This window comes from Lepisosteus oculatus, chromosome 5 (assembly GCF_040954835.1).
Source record: "Lepisosteus oculatus isolate fLepOcu1 chromosome 5, fLepOcu1.hap2, whole genome shotgun sequence".
NCBI lineage: Eukaryota > Metazoa > Chordata > Actinopteri > Semionotiformes > Lepisosteidae > Lepisosteus > Lepisosteus oculatus.
This window is the reverse complement of record NC_090700.1, coordinates 20,043,655-20,066,776: the sequence shown is the minus strand read 5'-3', so window position 1 is coordinate 20,066,776 and position 23,122 is coordinate 20,043,655. Positions and strand designations below refer to the sequence as shown.

The 23,122-nt window shown below is 37.6% G+C and overlaps 1 protein-coding gene across 1 annotated transcript; it reads left to right on the top strand.

Moving 5' to 3' along the window:
• The first annotated feature begins 10,269 nt into the window (after positions 1-10,269).
• On the top strand, positions 10,270-19,896 carry guca1c (guanylate cyclase activator 1C). The gene is made up of 4 exons (XM_006628204.3): positions 10,270-10,833; positions 14,323-14,472; positions 15,912-15,999; positions 16,516-19,896. Exons 1-4 carry the CDS (start codon positions 10,639-10,641, stop codon positions 16,644-16,646), a joined length of 564 nt encoding a protein of 187 aa, XP_006628267.2. The 5' UTR covers positions 10,270-10,638; the 3' UTR covers positions 16,647-19,896.
• The last annotated feature ends 3,226 nt before the right edge of the window (positions 19,897-23,122 follow it).

Below are 23,122 nucleotides of genomic sequence, written 5' to 3'. Positions count from 1 at the left end.
CATGACTAATATGTGTATGTCCAGAATAACTTGTCTGTACAGGACTGAAATTAAATGTATAAATAAAACAAAGACAATTTCTTAAATTTTGAGTTACATTAAAATTGAATTAAAAACATTGATTCCAATTTAATGCCTATAAGTTTTAGATTTCATGCTCTCCCAACTGTAAATTCCTCTTATTTCTAAGGGAGTGTAGTTAATAGATTTGAATGTCACCTGTAGGTGAAAACATTCAGTACAGAAGCTTTTGTGAAGTGTCACCCGCAATTGACATTAGCTACACAGATTTGAAGAGGGATTGCCATGTTTGGAATCTTGGAATCTTTAACATTTTAATAAAACATAGTGTTTTTGTAAGAGCCAGAATAGCTGTAGACCAAAATAAATGTGTATCGGAAGTATAAAGGCTACCAGTATAGGATGGATGATTGACATTGAGCCCATAGAGACACACCTATTGAATGTATAGTCTATGTGCACTGCTTATCAAATATAAACCTTGGCTTAAGTAAAAATTTGTTTAAACACTGCATATTGCGAAGTAGCTACTGCTTTGTTAGAATGTGTTGATGTGCTTTTGTTTTAACGTAAAAACTGCATGAGCAGTTGAGGTATTTACTACACTTTGGAATTTGCTGTATTTACGTAAAGGTTAATAAATTGTTCTGGAATAAATGCTCAAGGAGACTTGTCATGTGTTAGTGTCCTGTGTGTATTTATAGTGTGCCTGTGATGTCTTACTGTGTAACTGAGTAGTCTGTATAATTAGTACTGTATTCAGGGAAGTATTATGAATATTCATTTTGTGAGGCTGTTCTGTGTGCAGATTCCCTAAGAATTGGTGTATAGTTAGTAGAATGGTCTTGATCTGGCCTTGGAAAGTTTTTGGAAAGCCAGTAGAAACTTTCCCCTCCTTTGCCAAAGCTAATCCATCTGCAATGGTGCCACTGCCTCTTCCTGGTAATTAACAGCTGCTCGTTAATCTGCCTTCCAAAACTAAAGGCTTTGATTTCCAAAGAGGCTTTAAATCTTTTACATCCGAATCCTTCCATCTTTTTTTCTGAAGCCAAGCTGTTCCTTGGTTAAAGGGATGTCCATGGTTAAAGGAATTCAGATTATATCACTGCAGGAAAGTTGATTCCAGTCTGTTCTCTTCAAATCTTCAAGTGCTTGGCGGGGCTCTGAGGTTTCTAAACTTGGAAACTGTAGGACATATCTGCATCAGGTACAATTCAGTATTAAGAATGAAACTTTGAATTGATATGGCCTTTAGGGGAATATGGAAATGAAAGTATTTCCCATTTACAGTATGCAAAATAAGATACAAATAATGTCCTCTTCTCTGAATGCAAGGACATTTGTTCATTACCTATTTAACTTAAATATTTCTATAGTAGCAAAAAAGACTCTGTGTTTTAGCCTGGTTTTACTTTTGTCTCAACTTTTGTCCTTACTAAGCTGAAAAAAGCCTTCCAAAGCTTTGGCTGAAGTTTTTATTCCTGTTCAATTTAGTATGCCTGACCACGAGTCATAAGATGGTGGTTTTGAAGCACAAGGTTACAAACTTATGTTTCGTTACTCATTGTGTTCAACGAAAACTTATTGCACAAGCTAATGAAAAATAATGAGGCATAGCGGGTACAAAGTTAATCATAAAACGGATTGCTGAAAGTATCTCTTAAACCAAAACGAACCCTGCCTTCAGTAGGTGGCATATTTGGGATTCAAACAATTGTATTAAATTCTATTTACAAGAATTTCAAAATAAACATGAAAGATTTCATTTCCTGAGTGTGTTACCTTTTTAGCTCTGAATGGGAGCATTATGGAAACATTTCATCTTTTCCTTCCACATCCACTGTAACGGATTATTCCTTTATATACCTGTATTTATGTGTGGGCACCCAAAATCCTGTCAACTGCATTCTGGGAAATTACTTTGGAACCACGTCAATGTGCCTTCAAAACAAGTTTTGAAATTGTTCCTGCTTTTTATCCATTGTGACAATATAAGATGTAAGGTAATAAAAGGGGTATACTGTCAGTTGGTTCCCATCCTTATCGTGGAGGTACACACACCAGCCAAGCTCTCAGTTACACAACTGAGACCTTAACCGTCTTAATAATAGGATTATTTGACACCATTTTATTGTTTTCCACTCTTAAATGTGTAGGAGGATGTCTTTTAACAATTGAATTTAAAAAACTATGTAAAATTCCCATTTATGAGCAGTTTAAATCAAGCAAGTTGTTCAATTAAAGCTAGAAATGCTTCTAAACAGAAACAGCTGGTGTGTGGGCCAGACAGAATTAGGATCCCCTGTACTATAGGCCAAAGATAAGGAAAAGTGAATACCCCTTTTAATAATTGTTGATAACAACTGTATTTATGAATATGGCATTCTGATTTAAAATCCAAGTACAAGGAAGCTATATAATTATAATAATAATAATCCCTTAAATTTATATACTGCTTTTCTGGGCACTCTACTCAAACTTTGATACTTGATAACTGGTTTCTGGGAAAACTGGCCCTGGTGTGAGTGTGTGCGTGCCTGTGTCTGTGCACCCTGCAATGAACTGGTGTTCTATCTCGGGTGTGTCCTCTCTTGCACCAATTTCTTGCTAAGGCTCTGGCCCCCCCATGCCCTGAAACTGGTTAGAAAATAGATGGATGTAACATTTTTAGAATCATACTGTAGTTGGCTGAGATTTGGCCTGATCAAAAAAGGCAGAAAAACGCCAGAAGTACATGATTGTGGACTGGCATGTGTTTTGTCGCACAACTGTACAGTATCTGTGAGCATTTGAAGATAAGCTGGAAAAGTGTATTGGAATTTGATAAACTGATTGACACTGATTGAGTTTAAGTGTTTTCAAATAAAACTTTTCTACTGTGATATCTTCTGTAGGACCAGCTCTGATTTCAGCATTGCATATTCTGTAGGGTAGCTGTTGTTTGATCATGGGAGTTGTTTCCAATAACAGAAAACACTTGTTTACATTAACAGCAAACAGCAAATTATGTTGTACTGTATGTGTTTCTATACAAAGAATCCATTTTCAGCATCCACATTATAATGACCAGGTCATAGTCATCATTGATCAGTTAACATATTATAACACTAAAGATGGCTGTGTAGGTTTATTTTAACTTGTTGATTTATTTTAACTTGAAGAAGGAAAATGCATTTCTGCCACAAGAGGGAGTAAGAGCTTTCTCTGTTTACGAGGGCTATCTTTTCCTGCTGTTTGTATAAACCATTCAGTGTGTATTATAGAACTGGGTTATTTTTTTTTTAAAGCTGAATCTTCCATTTGTGAGGACAACAGTGCATTCTCAGCCTCAGAGTTTAAGGGAAACTCTTTGATCAGTTGGTGTAGTTCAAGCCAGATCTTCGAGATTTTAGATTTTTGCTGTGAGCATTAAACAAAAATGCAGTAATGCTTGAGGTTTGCAGCTTTATACAGTACCTTCAGACTTTGTTTTGTACAGTAAGTAAATATCTTCATGATGCCTGTTGTCTTGGAGAGGAGGTACTTAAACACCCAAGTTAACAAAATCCATATTGGATCAAAGTATACATTTGAACATTGATCATGTTTGCTGGGTACAAAACGGTTTGAAACACATCTGAGCTCTGAGGTCAGGTTTAAAGGGTTCAAACAAAGACATATGAAGCTGATGCATCAATCCATGGGAATGTGAATCATCTGTTGTTTTGCATGTTCATAACTGTTATTCTTTTCAAATAAAAATTAATTCATGCATTTTTTTTATTCAGATGTGTTAAGTCAAAGCCTCTTTAATTTGTCTAACCTTTTAAATTCTTCATCCCAAAGTCTGTAGGGTCCTGCCTTAATCTGGCTTTGGCCTCTGTTATGTCACAGCAGGGAGGGATTATGGTGAGTTCTATTGTTGAAGTGCACATTTAAATCCTGAAGTCCTCAATTTAAATCTCTTCTGTGACAGTTCACCTTCAAGGCCAAAAAGCTAATTGAATTAATCATGCTTCAAAAGGAGTTATTTACTTTACTTATTCTTACACAGTCAAAACTGTTTCGTATATATTTATTAAATTTTACCTGACAAGGGTAATTTACTTCTTTAATATACAATAAATCTGTGGTATACATTTAAAAAATAAGAATCTGTACAGTGGATTATTTGAAAATGCTAAAGTTAAACTTTATTTTTAATATTACAACATGACAGTAACATTTTAATTGCATTTTACACCAACAACAGTACATGATCTGTAATATACATCTTAAACTAATTTTTCATGTACTGTAAATTGATAGTACAGTGTTTCAGTACAGGGTGATCTGGAGCCTATCCTAGTAAGCATCGGGCCAAGGTAGAGGACACCCTGGACGGGATGCCTGTCCACCACAGAAATAAAAACAGTGAAATTTATTTTATATTCATTATGGCAACACTCAGAAGTGTGCTCAAAGGATCTGTTTTAGGACTGCAGTTCTTCCTGATCCACTTCTGTGATCTATACTCTGGTATAGTGGCTCAACGCTTGAAATCTGTAGATGATACAACAGAAGGTACTGTATCGGGACAGGCACTTGACAAATTCATTTTAATTTGGACAAGTGCAGGAGACAGTTCACTTTTCTTAAATGCCTCCTCACCACAGGTAAAGTATTCTGAATTGAATTGAAATTGGTAGTGTCAAACTGGAACACGTGATGCAAAACATGAGAAAGTTTAAGGAGTCTAGATCTAGGAGCAATCTTGAATCACCCCTTTCTTCAGCACAAGTAGGAAAGTGCTTGGATATACCATTAGGAGTGTAGGATTTAAATCTAGGGATGTAATGTTAAAACTCTACAATATATAATAATAATAATAATTACACTTATATAGCACTTTTTCTGGACACTCCACTCAAAGCGCTTTACAGGTAATGGGGACTCCCCTCCACCACCACCAATGTGCAGCATCCACCTGGATGATGTGACGGCAGCCATAGTGCGCCAGAACGCTCACCACACATCAGCTATCAGTGGGGAGGAGAGCAGAGTAATGGAGCCAATTCATAGATTGGCCAGACATACTGTATAAGCCAGACATCACTTTTGAGTATTTTTTTGGTCATCAGATGTAGAGTAAAAAAGCAAAGCAGCCAGACAAATTCCTTGATTCCTTGATCCAGGTATTTCAACTGATAAAAGACATTGACCAAGTCAAAATGGGGAACTTCTGTAAAATCAGCAGCAGCACAAGACCCTGTGGACACCAGAAGAAGTTCGGTTCAGGGTTTTCAAAAGAGCTGACTCTGTGGGAGACTTTAAGAAATTCTTACATAGTTAAGCTTTTAGCAAATAAGATGTGCCAAGTGACCTCCTATTGTTTGTACATTCGGATGTTCTTACTGGTTTGCTGAGGCCCAAGAGTACGGACAACTTATGCTGGAAATGGCTTTCTGAGCAGAACTCAGTTTGAGCTTCTACGACATCCTTCTTGCAGTCCAATCTGATTTTAATCTCTTTGGAACCCGGGAAGATGTTCTTAAATCAAAGATGTGCCAGCATCATGAGGTTAAGCTACAGTTTACATGGCAATTAAAAAGCATCTCCCAAGACAGTATCAAGAGGCTTGTGAGTCTTTGGAATACATGTGTTGCAAAACAGGAGGACAATACAGAGCAGGAGTGTCCAGTCCTGGTCCTGTGAGGCCAGTGTTGCTGCTTGTATCTACAAAGCAGCAGCACCTGAAGAGCAGAGAGAAACTGGTAAATTGGTCCCTTCAAGCCGGTAATGAGTTGATTGATTTTAAGAGCTGAGTTGATATGATCAACTGCAGAGACACAGGCCCCTCAGGACAAGGACTGGACAACACTGACGTAGAGTGTAAAGTGAAGCAGTCAATTTTATAATTGCATTTGCTTGTTGAAATACGCTTGTAATCGATAAAATCTTAGAAACAGGAAACAGTCACAAAGCTGGCTCACATACTGGAATCATACCCACTTCATACCCACTTCCTGCTAACATTTTAAAAAAGATTTTATGACCTGTTCTTGCTTCAGTGGTGAGAGTGATGCAATGTGAGTGAGGCACTTTTGCTCTTACTTCACCTCAGACTGGCCTCAGAGCTGTATCAGCACAACTCTGGCTTTTTTCTGTGTTGCCTTCCGTTTTTAAAAACTCCATAAAATACAGAGAATAATTAAAAAAAATACTTCAGGATTCATAACTCATTCTTTCAGTGGGAAAGCGAAGTGCCGAAATCAGTCAGTGCTCCTATGCAAAATTGTTAGTGTTGAAAAAGATGCACAGAAAAATCTGGGCAGCTCTTGGTTGATGGGTTTGATGGTGAGGTGGGGTGAGTTCTCCCTCTGTCCATGTAGGTGTTTTCATGGTACTTCAGTTTCCAGAGACATGCCCTTTAGGGTTAACAGAACCCCATATGGTTGTGTGTGTGTGCCCTGCAATGAACTGGCATCCCACTTACACCCTCTATACTACCGGGCTATGTTCAACCCACTAAGAATAAAACAGATACAGAAAATGCGTGGGTCATATGATCATGCTATTGTGTATGTTTGATTATTATGAACAAAATTCTTGCAAAACCAAAGAAACCATTTTTTAAATGCAACTGAAATGACAAAGTTAGCTCAACCTTATTTTCTAAAAGTGAGTTAGGAGGTCATTTATTATAAAGTTCTGCACAAAATGAAGAATGTGATAGACATATGCTTTTGTCAATCCAGAATTCTATTACATTTTTTGCCAATTCTCTGCACTGAAATTCTAGATCACTTCAAAATCCCTCTGGCCTTTTTTTAACTGTTGTTTTTTTTTTGTCACCAAACAGCTGAGTGGCAGTTCAGGCAAGCCACATGTCTCTAAGCTGACCTTAACTATCCTGGGAGGAACACTTAAGACCATGGACTTGCCTACAAGAGTAATCTTCACCATCCCTGCATCCACTGTCTGGGGGTCTCTTGTCACTGGAGATTGACATCTAACAGAGGATTAGGAGGTACCACTGTTTGAACCACGCCAACATCATTTGTGACCTAAACTGAATTGGAACCCTGGTCATTTGAGGCCAAGGTTTAGTATATCAAACATCGACACCAGTGGCAATTACAGAGAAGGTGTTTTTCAATTTCTAGAACAATGCTGACATTTATATATCATTCTGATATTAAACTCTGCATGAGAATAGATCAAATGGAGAGTCAGGAGAAGTGGTCTCAGTATCTGTCTAATGGAGGATCCATTTCTCTTAAATTGTCCTGAATTTTGCTATACTGATGACTATTTCATGGTCATTGGTTGCTGCCAAAACAGGAGAAAAGTAAAGACCTGGCAGTAACACAAAAGGAACTTTGCCCATCTCCAGCCCATTGATTTTTTTAGCTACAATGATTCCCACCAGCAGCAGACATTGTGCCTGAATACTAATAGTTGCTCGGGATTTGTTGTTGAGAAGGAGTAGTTGGGGCCTCAGCAATACAGTCACATCAGAACACACACCATTACAGGATACTACCACGACACAAAGGCACGGACCAGGAACTCCCTGACTGTATTTCTTCAGAGAAGATCAGGAGAAATCTTCATATGGTACCTCTAGTTTGAAGTTGTGTACAATTTTGTGCCAGTATTAAAATGAATTACCTTGTGTGCTAACATTTTGGAGGAAGAGAAAGTGTATTTGAGTCAAAGGCAGTAACCTAGACAGGACTCCCTTGTGACTTGTCAAGTTCTCTATCCCATATACAGATAACGGGGAAGGGGTCTAATTTTACACTAGACAAAAAGGTCATGGTGATGAAAATATTGGATCATCCACTGGGTGAAGAAGTAAAGAAGTGTTTCATGTCCACAGCAGACACAAAGGGTCAAATTAGTGGGGTCTCAGATGCAAAACAATGGGAAAACCCAGGAAATGTTTAAGTTATCTTCAGACTCTGAAATATGTGCACAGATCACCATCATCAAAGATGTCATCACAAGTTGTAACATTTTTGTAGACTTCCTGAGTAATAAATAAAAGGTGGAGTTACTAACAATAATTGAAAGCACATGAAATTTCAGGAGGCTATAGGGAAAGCTGTTGAGTTTCCTCTGACTATCCAGTGAATTTGTAATGACGGGAGCATTTAGAAGGGAGACAGTCTTCTTGTTTGGATCAGAAAAGATTCTGGACTAACTGATGTAATCTAAAGCTTCTTCAATTAGACAACATGAGGCTCATACCCCTTCAAAAATTTGAACTAAAAAAAACTAATAATAATATTTAAAATTACTGTACAGTAGGTACTGACAGTCAACTAAAAGCTTTGAAACATTGTAAGGTCATCAACCAGATCTCTGGTTTAAACATGTAATTGAAAATATATTGAAGGGGATTTCCAGCTGACCCAAACCAAGATGTCATCTGAGGAAAAGCACAGGGCAATTCCACTCTGAAAAGCAGAAAGAAAAACTGCTGTGTTTCAGTTGTTGAGCATTCTTCAGGTGCCACCTGACACCATGACACCCGATGAAGGCTCAACAGCTGATGTTTTTTTTTCAACTTTTCAGAGTGGAATTACCCTCTGCTTTTTTCTTTGCAGCCAGTTCATACTGAAGCAGTTCCCCACTTCAACCTCTTCAGATGTTGTCATGGACCAGGAGATCAGTGAAACTGCAGTTTTTGGCATGTTATTCTCCTAGTCTAATGCTTACTGTGCTTTATCTCATAAAATATACTTGTGCATTCCCATTGTGTATTCAGCAATATTCATGTATTCAGAAAATCAGCATAAGCTGCTATTAAAAAAGTTGGAACCTTACTACAGTATACTGTTAGCGATTTCAGAGATTCTAGAACACACCTTAACCTCCAAATAAAAATGCAAATGTGTGATGAAAAAGGCTAATATTAATTATATGCCATATAATTCACATAATTATATGGCTTATAATTAATGAAGCCATGTAAAATTATTATTATAATCTAATAATAATTCCTTACACTTATATAACACTTTTCTAGACACTACATTCAAAGCGCTTTACAGGTAATAGGGACTCCCCTCCACCACCACCAATGTGCAGCATCCACCTGGATCATGCGACAGCAGCCACAGTGCTCCAGTACACTCACCACACATCAGCTATCAGTGGGGAGGAGAACAGAGTAATGAAGCCAATTCATAGATGGGGATTCATTAGGAGGACATGATTAGTAAAGGCCAATGGGAAATTGGAGTAACACCCCTACTCTTTTCGAAAAGCACCCTGGTATTTATTATTATTATGTGCTCAGCACAGCTTTCAGATACAGGCATTCAGAAACCTTTCAGTCATAGAAATGTGTACTTTATGTGTCCTTGTTGTAATCTTTCTGAACTAACAACTACACTTTTCTAAAATCCCTTAATAAGTTGTCATTATATTACACATTTGATTGTCTAAGAAAATCTTCCCTCGGCCTTTGTCATCACTTGTCACTGCTTATTGGTAATCTTGTTCAGAAGTCCTGTTAATCCACTGCAGATTTACTAAAAAGGGACCGCAGGTTAACAACCTTTGGCTGTTTGGCACTGTTCCTAGTGTGGTTTTGTAACTCCTGGTCGTGTGTCACTGCAGGACATGCTATCCTGCAGTGACAGGCTAACATGTCTTGCATATTTGAAAAAACAGTTATAATATTTATCTTCACCAATTACAGTTTCAGGTGTTACATACACAACTAGAGAGAATTGTTCCTTGCTGCGTATGTTTTTAATTTTTATTTAAAAAAGTTCAGAAAATTCATTCCACAAAGTTGTTATAGTTTTTTAAAATCAATACAAAAAGTTCAATACAAAAATTACATACTTAGTTATCTTAAAAGAGTAAAACTTCAAGTATATTGATGTCAAGAGCAGTGATACTCACTCCGGTCTTGGAGAACCACAGTGTTACTGGTTTTGAAGCATTTTTTGATGACTGAATACCTGGCAAAAAATCAGACTATGTATGGCAGTAATTGATTCAATTCTGAGTTCAAGTGGAGTGCAAAACCAAAAGAATCTGTGGCTAAGCAGGATGTAGAAATTGCATAGCAGCATAAAAGTCCTATTCCTGATGGATGCTCAGATAACTTGGATAACTTTATATTAAGTGCACTAAAACCTGCCAATTAATCCCCTCAGCTCCCAAGGTAATGAACTCTCCTTATGAATCAGAGTAAAGACTCAAACACGTCTTGCAATACAATTCTGTCATCACTGAATTGCAGCTGGCTCTGTAAATATATACTGTAATAGTGCACATTCCAGTGTTTGTTACCGGCCTTGGTCAAGACTTCTTTGTCTTGGTGTCTGCCTCAGGTTAAGATAACGGAGAATGAACCACACATTGCACTAGCTACAGCAGAGAGGGAACTTCATAGATTACATAAATGTCCCATTCCAACTTGATGTTAAGGCCTTGCCATTCCTGTCGAGAGGAGATGGTTATCTCATTAAATGTCTATTTTTGGGCATGGTCTTTTTTAGCAGGCAGGCTTAAGAGGTTTAGAAATCAGTAGCCGTTGCTCAGTTTTGCTTTTAGCCAGTCCAGAGCAGCTCTCAGGAAGAAGCAGAGCCAGCTCTTCAGTGAGACATTGAATCGGGGAATTGACTGAGCAGAATGGGCGCCTATGGCTCTTCGCTAGATGACATCCTCGCTGTGGATATGCACCACTGGTACAATAAATTCATGCGGGAGTCTCCGTCGGGTCTCATCACCTTGTACGAGCTGAAAGCCATCCTGGGGCTGCAAGGGGTGACCGAAGAGGCAAACAGTTACATCGACCAGGTGTTCCACACCTTCGACATGAACGGGGTAAGAGTCATCACCGGCCACACATTACTTTCAAGCCACTTCTTACTGGACACTGGACAAACCAGATGGAAGTACATGCCAAAGGAGACTTCCAGAAAAGCACAGCAACATTAGGGACAGATGGGAAAGATTCTTCAATTTCCAAACAGGCTGTTGAAGCATCAGTGTGGAATGAATTTTAATTGCGCTAAACTATAAACATGGACAATGCAATTGGCCAGTTCTACTGTGGAAAAAGAGCAGAGGAAAAAAAAGAAATGTGGTTAGCTTCTCGCACGGCATGGTGGCACAATGGTTAGCATTGCTGCTTCACAGTGCGGGGTTTAATTCCAGACCTGGGGTACTATCTGTATGGAGTTTGTATATGCTCTCTGTGTTCTTGGAAAAATGGCCCTGTTGTGAGAGTGTGTGTGTCTGTGTGTGCCTTGTAATGGACTGGCATCCCATCCAGGGTGTATCTTGCCTTGCACCCGTTGCTTGCCAGGCTCTGGCTCCCCTGTGCCACTGAATTGGATGAAGCAGTTTGAAATGGATGAATGGATTAGCTTCTCTCATACCATAAGCAGCTATGAGTAGTTTGGTACTAATTGGATTGCCTGGGAAACTGAGCTTTTTGACACAAATCTGATTTAACATGACGGCATTCCACCTGGAGCAAAATGCAAGGTCAGAAGGCACCTGTCTCATGTGACCCCTCAGGTTGAGTATTTTAAAGCATCCTAGATAAATTCCGTTGATCTGACATGGCAGCTCTGCTTTAGCCTGCTGTTGACATACATCACAACTATAGATTTTGTCATTTTGATTTAGTGGGATGAATTTTCAAGGGATTAAAAATTAAAAACCAGCAGATGCCTTGCAGGGCTACACTAGGTGACCTGGTTGCACAAAGATGGTTATAAAATTCTGAGCCCCACAAAGAGCACTGAAAACACTCTGGGAAAGATGGAAATCAGATATGCAGTTCACAGTATTTTAGATTGCAGTTCACAGTGCTTTGTCTTTTGTAGGTAGAAAATTAAAATATATGCCAAAACAATCTGTGGTGTCATTATACTGTTGATATAAAGTAAGAATTCCAGCACCTGTTTGCTGGGACTAAAGCAATTTAGTGTTGTCTAGCATCAGCATGAAACTGGTAACAGCATGAAGCTCAGATTTTTAATAACTTTGGTAATTGTGGAATGATGGGGTGAAAAAGAGTTGGAAATCTTTACACTTGCATCTTATGAACAAGTAAGAGTTTGCATGGTATGACTCATACCTCTGACTATGTTTATGTAAGTGTTCAAGTATCACAATTCCTCTGTAAGCAGTTGTAAAGACAGGGCAATACAAAATATTCTTCTTCAAGCTTTGAAGGTTGAATATCAAGAATGCCTTGATATGAAATTCAGAATAGTGGTGAAACCAATGCAGTCCTTTCAAAATATGTGCCCCTTGTTTGTAGTTTGTTAAATTTAGGGTGAAAGGTAATAGGAAAACACTATGCTTTTACAGTGTCTCCTGCCTGTGCATCCTGCAAAGTATTTTTTTCACTGCATTTTAAAAATAGTGTTGCCACCTGTCATTTCCACGTTTTTTTACAATTAGGGATTTCATGCTTTCAGCTTCAACAATGTGACTAGAGAGCTTTAGAGATTTGGGTGAAATCAGTAAACGGTAAAGAAAACAGAAAACCTGAAGACTTGAGAATGTGTAGCTGTGATTATTTATGATTTATTTTGATGCAGAGATAGCAATAATATAAATAAAAATAGATCCTCTGTTGTATTTGTTTCTGAAAACATTAGGAAATGTTTGAATGGTTTGTGCCTGTTCTTCTGTTCTTACAATATTTCAGGGTTCTCTGGTTGTCCACCTAGTCTTGATGACAATTATATATTTCAAGTTGTTATTGGAAATATCTTATCTACTTTAGACAGCAACCTGCCTAACTGCTTTAATTAGCATAAACATGTAGCACACATGCTACAAACCACAGAAACCCTCAGGTTTCAAGTACACGGTTTTGTTAAAACATTGTGTATTTAATGACACAATGGTAATGGTCAAGGGAGTTTTAAATAGAAAAGCCTAATGAAAGTGTCAGACAGGAGAGGAGAAATGAGGACATGGTAATCTCTGAGGAGATAAAGGAGATTGCAGGTCAAAACTGTTGGAATTTGTGTAAACAGCACTAAAGAATCTATAAATGCAATTGTTTCATTAAAATGTTTTGCTTCTATATTTTCTATTATTGCCTTATTATATATAAGCTAAATTCTCCAAATGTTAGGTTTATACACATAATGGAAGATAAACCCATCTTAATCTTAAGCAATGTCAGGCCTGCATCTTCAAGCCTTTCTCACTGTTGCTAATGTTTGTGTTCAGGCCTCCATCATCAGGAAATATCCCAAACAAGAACATTAGAGGCTAGCTAAGAAGAAAACCATTGATCTTTAAAAAAGAACATTGCTGCTTATCTCAAATTCGATAGCGAGCACTTGGACAATTTACAAGACTACTGGATAAAAAGGAGAAATATTTTGTGTGGTGAAAACCAAACACTACCTTCCAACAGATTAAATTTGTTCCATCTGTCAGTTGTAGTCATAATTGTAGTATAATGGTTTGGGGCTGCTTTGCTGCTTCAAGACCTGGATGACTACAAATTCTGCTTTGTATCAGCAAATTCTGGAGGAGAATGTCAGGCCATTCATTCATTCATTCAGCCACACAATGATCTTAAGTATACACACAGATCTACAGTAGAATGCATTTTGGATTGTCCAAGTTAAAGTTGGAAGGAATAATGAGCTAAAATTCATAAAAGGAAAAATGTGAAAGACCATTATAGGAAATGTCTAGTTAAAGTCATTGCTATTCAAGGAGGTTCCACCAGTTACTGAATCTGAAGGATGACATACTGTACAGTACAGTACATATTCACACAAGGATATTTACTGTTGGGTCAGTTTGTGCATTAAAAAATCCAAATTTAATCAAGATATCTTTACATTTCCATGAACATCTAATTTCCTTTTTTTGTTTAAAATATAAGCAAATGTGGACTGATTTAAATGGCTCACAAATATTTTGTTGGGACTATGCGTACACAGTGTTTAAGCAAAGTGCTTTAAGTATAATAATCTAAGTAAACAGAAGAGAATGGGTATTGAGAAAGGAAACATTTTCATTAAGGGCCAATTTTTACAAGCATTTTCATACCACATTAACTAAGTTGAGTCACGAGTGTCCACATCACAATATTTGTAACTGCATTTTTAATGTGATTTCATTTTTTAATTAATTCCTTCTCTTGATCCTGAAGAGCAAACAGCTGTCAGGTTTCAATGGCCTCTAATACAATCTTTCCCAAGCTGCTAAGTTTTACTTTGGCAGGCCTACTACTTGTTTTCTCAAGCTGGTCAGGTCACACTCCTTTTTTTTACAATTTGATTTTAATATTTCAGAAAATGTTAGAAACTTTTTCTTTCATTTCAGGACGGCTTTATAGACTTTGTGGAATACATTGCTGCGATCAGCTTAGTGCTAAAAGGAGAAATCAACCAGAAATTAAAGTGGTATTTCAAGCTCTACGATGCTGATGGAAATGGCAAAATAGACCGAGAGGAACTTCAAACGATATTTAAGGTGAGCAATTGGAAAATACCTCTTCTTCATTGTTTTTCTGGACAGTTAACAACCTCAACACTCACACAGTGTCTTCATGTGCAGATATTTTAAATCAATTCTGATTTGGAATGCACTGTAATAGGTTAGATAATACTTTAATCATTTGATTTTTCCAGTGTGATGAAAATTGATCACCACCTCGCCTGCATGCATACAGTAGCAATGCAGCACAGTGCAGTCTGATGCTGCTGGATGTCCAGTGCATGATAGTTTGAGCATCTGAACCATTTAAGATCCTATCATCCTATTGACTAGAATTCAATGAAAGTTAAGAAAATATTCGTATTGCAGCCCAAGACTGTAGTTTTATTGATACTTGTTTATACTCTAGTCTTCTTCCATGTTGGTGAGATCTTGAAAAACCAAGAAATGTTTTTTTTTTTGCTTTAGTTATTGAAGAACCGGTCAAATTTTTCTATCACATATGTTGGCACAGTGAGACAGAGGTTAAGATTGCTGCCTCGCAGTGCTTGTGCCCTGGGTTTAGTTCCATACCTTGGTGCTATCTACATAAATTTGGCCTTGTATTCATGCGTCTCCTTTACCTTCGGGGGCTCCAGTTCCTTCCCACACTCCAACGACTAACTGGTAGGTTAATTGGCTTCTGGGAAAATTGGCCCTGGTATGAATGTGTATCTAAAAAACTTTTGACGTTAAGAGGGGTTACACTTCAATGGACTGCCATCCCACCCAGGGTGTACCCTGCCTTGTACCAGTTGCTTGCCAGCTACAGCTAAGCTCTGGCTGCCCTGTGACCCTGAATTGAATGAAGCAGTTAGAAAATGGAGTCAATTTGGAGCTATTCTCCAAATTGTTGAAGGTGTTGTTAAAAATAAAAATACTGAGAACTGCCCTCAGTGGGCCTGTATACTGTACCTTTCATTCAAAGAGACTAGTTTGATCTAATCAAATATAAAGAGCATACTTGTAATTATTGCTCAGAACAAGCCAAATATCATTATTGCCAAAACAAACATGTCTCATAATCCATACTGTTTACAAACTAATTTAAAGTGAATAGATGGGTTGTACTGTCTGCTTTGGCTTGTTTTTTAACCAGAAACATTTTGCAGGAAATAAAGAAAAGTAATAATCATAATAACACATATGTTTTTTTCATTTTTAATTTTGGTATGCCTAATCCTTCTGCTGCTCATCCAGGCCTTTACTGCAGTGGCACAGTTTTCACATGGTGACACTTTTGTTTTCTGCTGAAGCTTTACTAAACCATAAGGATCTAGAGCCCAAGAGCTGCGAGTCAGTAATGCTAATTACCACCCACTGTGACACCCATTCTTCTAAAATAAAATAATCTATTTAAATGTATGTATTCAATGTATTTTCACATGTTCAAATGTATTTTGATCAGTTCATCATACCATATTGTTCAATTTCAGGCCGTACAAGACATCAATCGACACTATGACATATCCCCAGAGGAAATCACAACCCTGATATTTGACACTATAGATGTGAACGGCGATGGTAAGTGACTTAAAAGTAAAGGTTTAAGAGGCCACAGTAAATAAAAATTAGAATTAGTTACGCTGGTAAACCTTGTCATTAACTGGTCAGCTAGCTAACTGGTAAAATCAGAACTTTAAGTGACCGTGTCACTGTTATCAGAAGGAGGCTTATTTTCATGCTGCTTTTTTCTTGGTGAATCACATACTTCTGTCCCAGACTCTGCCCTGGAAAAGTCAATGACACTGCCCAGACAGAAAGTACAGTACAACACAGAAGCCTGATATAGCTGGTGGAAATTTGCTCAACTGAAACTCTGTATTTTATCCAGTGTTTTAAAGATGATGTTGGACTGGTACAGCTGCATGAACTATGGCAGGAGTATGTTTTTTTTTATTACTCCCAGGTGCCAATAGTTACCTTTTATGTCACTGTGTCTTCACAACAGTTGCTGTACCATTATTTAGAGATTCAGTAGTCTTAAGAATAAAATATAGGAATGCGTTGTCTGTAGTTTGTCCTTTTTTCATTCTCTAGGGGAGCTGACACTGGAGGAGTTCATTGCTGGAGCGAAAGAGCACCCGGTTATCATGGAAACAATTACAAAAACCCTGGACCTCTCCCATGTCCTAAAAGTCATCATCAAGGGGCGGAGGAACAGCGTCTGATGGATACTCTCCAGTGTGCTGCATCTCAGGTGACGCACCTTCTTGAGAAGAAGAGCAGAGCCCCAAAAGTCAGCAGTGGACCCCATGGTGTCTGTACTGAGGCAGAAACAGTGTCCTCAAGACTCTCTGGAGTTTCACCCTGATGACCTGCACTGCGTGTTTCTAAGCTGTTTGTTTCAGAGAGAGAGTATGTGTGAGAAGGAGAACACAGAAAGAACTAGAAAAGTGAAGATATCTTTGCCCACTGAACCACAGCTGAGCTGGACAGCTGGCACAGTTTTTCCATGTGCTTTGGCCCATGTCCAGATTAATACACATGCTGTGTCTCTGGCAGCATCTCTCTAATGCATGTTTAAGCCACGAAAATAGCACTGGATTTGCTAAAGACAATTCAGTGTGGCTTTAATTTAGAAATACCAAATGTTCTCCAAGCAACTTGGTTCTTATGCAATCAGGTATATACAGAGAGATGAACATGAACAATAATTGATTGCCTGCTTAATTGGCCTCACTTCCAGTGGCACTGAACTTCCAGCTTTGTCAATCACTGGCAGCAGCTGATGAAAGTGGAATCCTGAACTTTGATAAGGATTTGGTTCTGTAAAGGGGAAGAGTATCCTGAACCTTACAGGTTTGGATGGCAATGTTTCCCCTTGATGTGCTGACAGCTATGGTGTTGGATGCCTAATTATTTCAGATAGTAAAGGGTCGTATTTAATCAGCACTGTTGGTTAGAAGACTCCTGCATCCACACCCATTTGACTCGTGTTAAACCAAAATGCCCAGTCTATCCCAAAGTTCCTAAGTGGTCGTCAAATCCAGCTGTGCTCTCTGTTTTCCTGAGGCTGCTCACACGTGAATATCCCACCAAAAACTGGGTCTGGCAGGAGTCCTTATGTTTTGTTTATCTGGGTCTTCTTTCTTTTACCCTGGATGGCATTCTAGTCATGACAACACTGTGTCATTGCACAACTACAGAATTACACATTTTTCACACAGTTTTCACTGAAAAGGCATAGAAAGAGTAGAGCCTTCATGTACCTATAAGAAGTCTAATAGATGTGGGCTGTTAGTATATGCTGTACTGTGTACTGTATACAGTATATCTAGGATATACATATACTATACCTGTACTGTATATATACTTTCACATATATTTTTCCATGCACACTCTTATACAAAATTTGTATTCATAGTACAGGTAGGTAGCTGCGTCAGCATGCATAGGCTGCAAGGGAACAAGTAATAGGTTCATTCCATGCTGAAAAGAGAAGAAATAAAACACAACTTTAAGAAGTACTTATTTCTGTAATGAAAAAAAAAATGAAAATAATTATTAGAACCTTCCTTGTACAGCTTGTAATTAACATTTTATTAATTACAGTAAGGAAAGCACGTTTTTTAACTTTTTTAAATTAAACAAAGATGATAATACAAAAGCGAAAAGTATTGTAGATCTTTAACTTCATTTGGGTTTTAGCAATTGTTCTAAAACTTCCAAATTTGTTCTAACACAGTAAATGATACTGTATAGGTAAATGATAAGAACATAAGGACAGCTCCAAATGACAGGCCCACCTGACCCAATTGGAAGTTTCAGTGCCTAGGGCCTACGAAGGAGGGAAACATTAGTGACTAACGAAATACGAACTGAAACAACTTGCTTGCGATCGACTCTAGGTGCTCCAAATCAATAATCATGCGCTGTCTAGTGGCTGTTCTAGAAACTAGAAGTATCGAAGTGATGGTCACTCGACTCGCTCCATCAATCACGTGGTTTAGCATTAGAATAGTTTAAAGTGCATCATGTCAATCGACATAATTCAAAAGGCGTTTACCGCTCTTTTTGCACATTTCAGAGTGAAAGTGCCTAGGGCGTATGAACACCAACATATGGCCCTGGGGCATTTATAAGGAAAAGATCATTCTAAAAGACAAACGTCTGTTCGCTCCAGGCTGGATATTTGACTTCCTCTCCTAAAACCAGGCTCTTTGAGACTAGTTTCCAAATTAATTTATAAGCCTTACTATTAATCTATAAATTAAAAAAAATCACGGACAACATACAGTATTTATCTGTATTACCTTTACAGATATTCCCTATTGTAATAAGGAAACTGCACCTTTTTAGCTTTAAACAGAGAAGATTATAAACGGACTTGAATCAAACATTCCAAAATACTCAAGTCAACAAAGTCAAGTCAACCTAAGGGACACGTTTAACAACAATAGAAAGACTTGGACACACAAGTGGAAATTAGGCTTAGGAACATTCAGGATTAAAGGAGGCGCTTCTTTAAGCAGAGAATTCTTGGAAAATAGATCCTAGTCCTCCCGTAACCTTTCAATTAAGCCAGTTTTCTCTTTTGATATGTTGTTAAAGAAACAGTTATAAATGCCTTAAAGCTAGAAACCAAGGACAATCCATGTCCTTATGTCAATCAATTTCTTAGCTAGAATTTTTTAAAGGCAAGGGGGAGTTACAATTTTAGGAATATGGCAATACTGGGGATATTGTGGAAAGCAAAGACAAACTAAGTGTGATGGGGATATAAAAATATGAAAAACAGGTTTTATACTTGAAGATTAAACTGGCCTAAAGGGCAAACAGTTCTATCTGTACCCATATACAGTATCCACTACACTTTTCTGATTTCCACCTATAGCTTTCTTCTTTTATTACCATTTTATTCATTTTCATTTTATTACCCATGATGCATCTGAAATTGCACTTCTGTGACCTTGGTATTGCTAGCCTTTAATTATTGTAATGGCGAAAATTGGAGAAAAAGGGATTTTACACGACTACTGTATGTCTATGTATTTCAAGAGGCCTGTATTGTTCAATAACTACCGAAGTTCGCCAAATCTATTTCAGACATATGTATACTTGTGATACAACAGAAGAAGTAATTTCTACCAAATTATATATATCCCAAAGCATTTATAGGCACTTGCATACATTGCTTTCTGAAAAAGGCTAGAAACCAAACAGGATAATTTGTCATTTGAGGTTTTCTGTTTAAGGTGTCGACCACATCAAATTCATTGGTACACGTCAGCAGGGTGGTCAGGGCCCTGGACTCTAGACTGGAATCTTGGGTGTTACTTCATTCCAATTGCTCCAGAAAAATGTCTTGCTATATAAATGGGTACTCTGCAGGTTATCATTGTAAATGTGTTTGCCCTCAATTGATTTACCTGGTTAAATAAAGGATTAAATCAGAATAAAAACTTTTATTGACAAATATGTTACATGTCCAAGGAATATGATTTTGTGTCTTAGTGCAAAAATATAGACAGAAACAATCAATAATAAATATATATACTGTATATAACGTACACTTTACAAACAAGTCCACAATTATATACACACTACATCCTGTATTCACGTGTTTTGGTTAAGCAGGCTGATGGCTCTGGGGAAGAAGCTATTCATATGCCGACTGGTTTTGATTGTAGTGTCTCCCTAAGGCAAATTTTTTAAACAGATGGTATTCTCGATAGCCAATGAGTCTGCACAGCAGACAATGGGTTGTAATTTCCCTCTAGAATAGACAGACGTGTTGCCAAACCAAACGGTTCTAGAAGCTGTGAGAATGATCTCAATAATGGCTCCATAAAACTGACATGAATGAGAATGGCCTGGAAGCACTGGACTTTTTCCAACTGATGCAGGAAATACAATGTCTGGTGCCCTTTCTTTGTAATACTTATACAGTAACATTATAACATCTGCAACCCATATAAGGGTGTTAAAGTTGGTTATTACTAGAATCTTAAAAGACTCCACCAAACTCACTACAACCTTGTCAGAGTTCCAGGGGGATGGGTTGTGGAGGGTTTTTCTGATAGTCAGTTAACATTTCCAAATATAAAAACATGCATTTATATATACACTTGCTGACTGAAGTCTGAACAGTCTGTGTCATTGAGATACTTAATCCAGCATTTGTGGGACCATGATGTATGAAATATAAATCTAGCCAGATTAAAGTATTTATGTTTTTATTCAAATATCTTCTTTTTGACGTAAAGCTGTTATCTTTTGATTTGTTCAAGTCACTTCCAATTTTGGCTATAATGCGCAGAAGAAATTGTTTACTTTGTTTTATTTTGATTAGGTTGGGCACACTGTCACAGACCATTTGTCAGTGTGTACAGCCTTCACGCACACGTTTCAGCATTCATAGAGTGTATGATGATACAAGATAAGAGATACTGACCTCTGCCACTTATATTAGGGAAACCGTAATATCTCCGTGCACACAGATTGTCAGTACATCAAAAACGTGACACTTCCTAATGGGTATTTCTTTGCACAATCACAACCAAATGTGGAAAAGCATTCCAATAAAAATTACTTATTATTTACAAATTTGGAAGATACAATTTCCATTATTTGTTTTATATTCGTGTTCCTAATATCAAGCCGTATTCAAATGCCTTGAATTTACAATTCAGTTACAATGGTCAATTGCGCAAAAAACATAATTATTAACCACTCCCTCACCTTTCATTAACATGGAAGGAGCTTTTTCCACCCGGTGATTAATCAGAAAACTTTTCCCAAAATTAGAGGATGCGTTTTCCTCGAAGCAAGCAAACGTATGAAAATCCACACGTTTCCACAATGCCGAATATTGAAGATTTAACTTTACTTTTACTTGTAAAGTTATTCTAAACATTTACGGACCTAAGGATAAATATTTTAAGTGAGATTTGTTTCCGACCCGCATCACGCCCTTATCTACAGAAAATACATTTCTTTTGATCGCTCACAAACTGGGACTGAGAGGTAAGTTGAATTCCTTTTTCCAAACCTTGTGCTTTATGCTTCCTTTAGACTGAATTAATACCGTGACAATATCATGAGAGTAAAAGGTAGGGATTGTTTCCCAAAAAATATTTATCGCACTTCAGTGAGATGATCGTCTACCTACCCTGTAATTAATAGATTATCTCTGCACATTTTCATGCACTAGATGTACAACAAAGTCTCACTGAACATTAGTTTCCTTGTCTAGTTAAAAGGGACCCAGTTTGCAGTTCTGCATGTGAAAGTGGGAAGGGAGTTCAATAAACTTGTACTACTAGTTTGGACCAGGGAGGTAAATAACTGATTGTATGGAAAGTATTTTTTTATTTAAAAATATTTTCCAACTTTAGTAATGTTTGCACAGTCATAAGATCATAAGAAGTAGTTAGTCGATCTATCAATATCATCCAGTTATTTCTCAAAAGAAACCGTTTCCACTTTAAACAAGTTCAAGTGAATGGCCGAGCAGCTTGCTCCTTACTCCCACAACAAAACTCTTGTAGGTTTATAAAAGTTTCCCCGTGTCCTCTGGCTCATCCTTTACTGTAGATTCTGAAGATGTTCATAGGATTGACTTTGTTTAAGACTTTTAGAATTTTGAATTCTTGAAACAGGTACTGTGTCTTCTCTTCTATTTAGAGCCAAAATGAGCTACACGGTGCTGATGGGTCGCTTTCATTTGTAATTATGAAGTCTACTCTGACCAATATAAATGGAAATAACGAACCTTTCGGATATGTTGAGTTGTGGTGTCATAATCTCTGTGATGCATAGCTATTTCCTACTTGAGTAGTGAAGGTTTGCTTGTACTGTACACAGGAATGGATTTTAATCTTTTACCCAGAAATACAGACTGTGCTGTGGTGCAGTTCAGCAAAACGCAGACCACATCCTACCTGTAACCTCTCAGACTGGATTTTGCCCACCAGACACAGATGATAGGGTGTTGGCAAAGTACTTTACTAATGCACTTGAAAATCATTTCTAATCCATTTTCCTTTTTTGATTTTTAAAATTTTTTGTTTTCTAAATTAGACATTAATTTGTTAGCTGTGGGACACATACCCTTCCTTTTCGCCTGCCTTTTTACTCATAATCCCCAGAGACAGATCACTCACTTCCAAGTATTGCTTGTCCAACATGATCTATCCATTAATTTACAGTAGGTGGGCTATTCATACTAATTAAGTGTAAAACCAAATTGTGAGCCATTAAATTTGCTTCACATGTGAAATGGCACCAAATGTTATAATGATAGTGCTCTAATGGCATTGACACTGAAATGTACTACTCTGACTTCAGGCTAACTGAGGTAATCAGCAGTACAGATTTACTAGACAGGGAACCTAAGATATGTATCCCCAGATAATATTACCTCAGCAGTAAATTTAATAATTTTGTTTCTTGACTACATGTAACATCTGTATACCTGCATCAGGACAGGTATACTATTCACACAGCATGACATTTCTTATCATCTGGTAATCATTTAGCGTGAAGCATGTAAACTGTGTACTGTACACACCTTGTCCTGTTTTAATGATACTCTACCCTGTTGTAATAGAAAGCATTTTTTGCTCAAGAGCGGCATTCTATGTATAGTTTTGTAAAATAATAGGAAGAGTGGTTTGTGTTATTTGGTTGAAATACGCAACAA

Coding starts and splice junctions, on each gene's coding strand:
- guca1c (XM_006628204.3), top strand. CDS start 10,639: ATGGGCGCCTATGGCTCTTCGCTAGATGACATCCTCGCTGTGGATATG. Junction 14,473..15,911: donor AACTTCAAACGATATTTAAG/GTGAGCAATTGG, acceptor GTTCAATTTCAG/GCCGTACAAGACATCAATCG. Junction 16,000..16,515: donor TATAGATGTGAACGGCGATG/GTAAGTGACTTA, acceptor TTCATTCTCTAG/GGGAGCTGACACTGGAGGAG.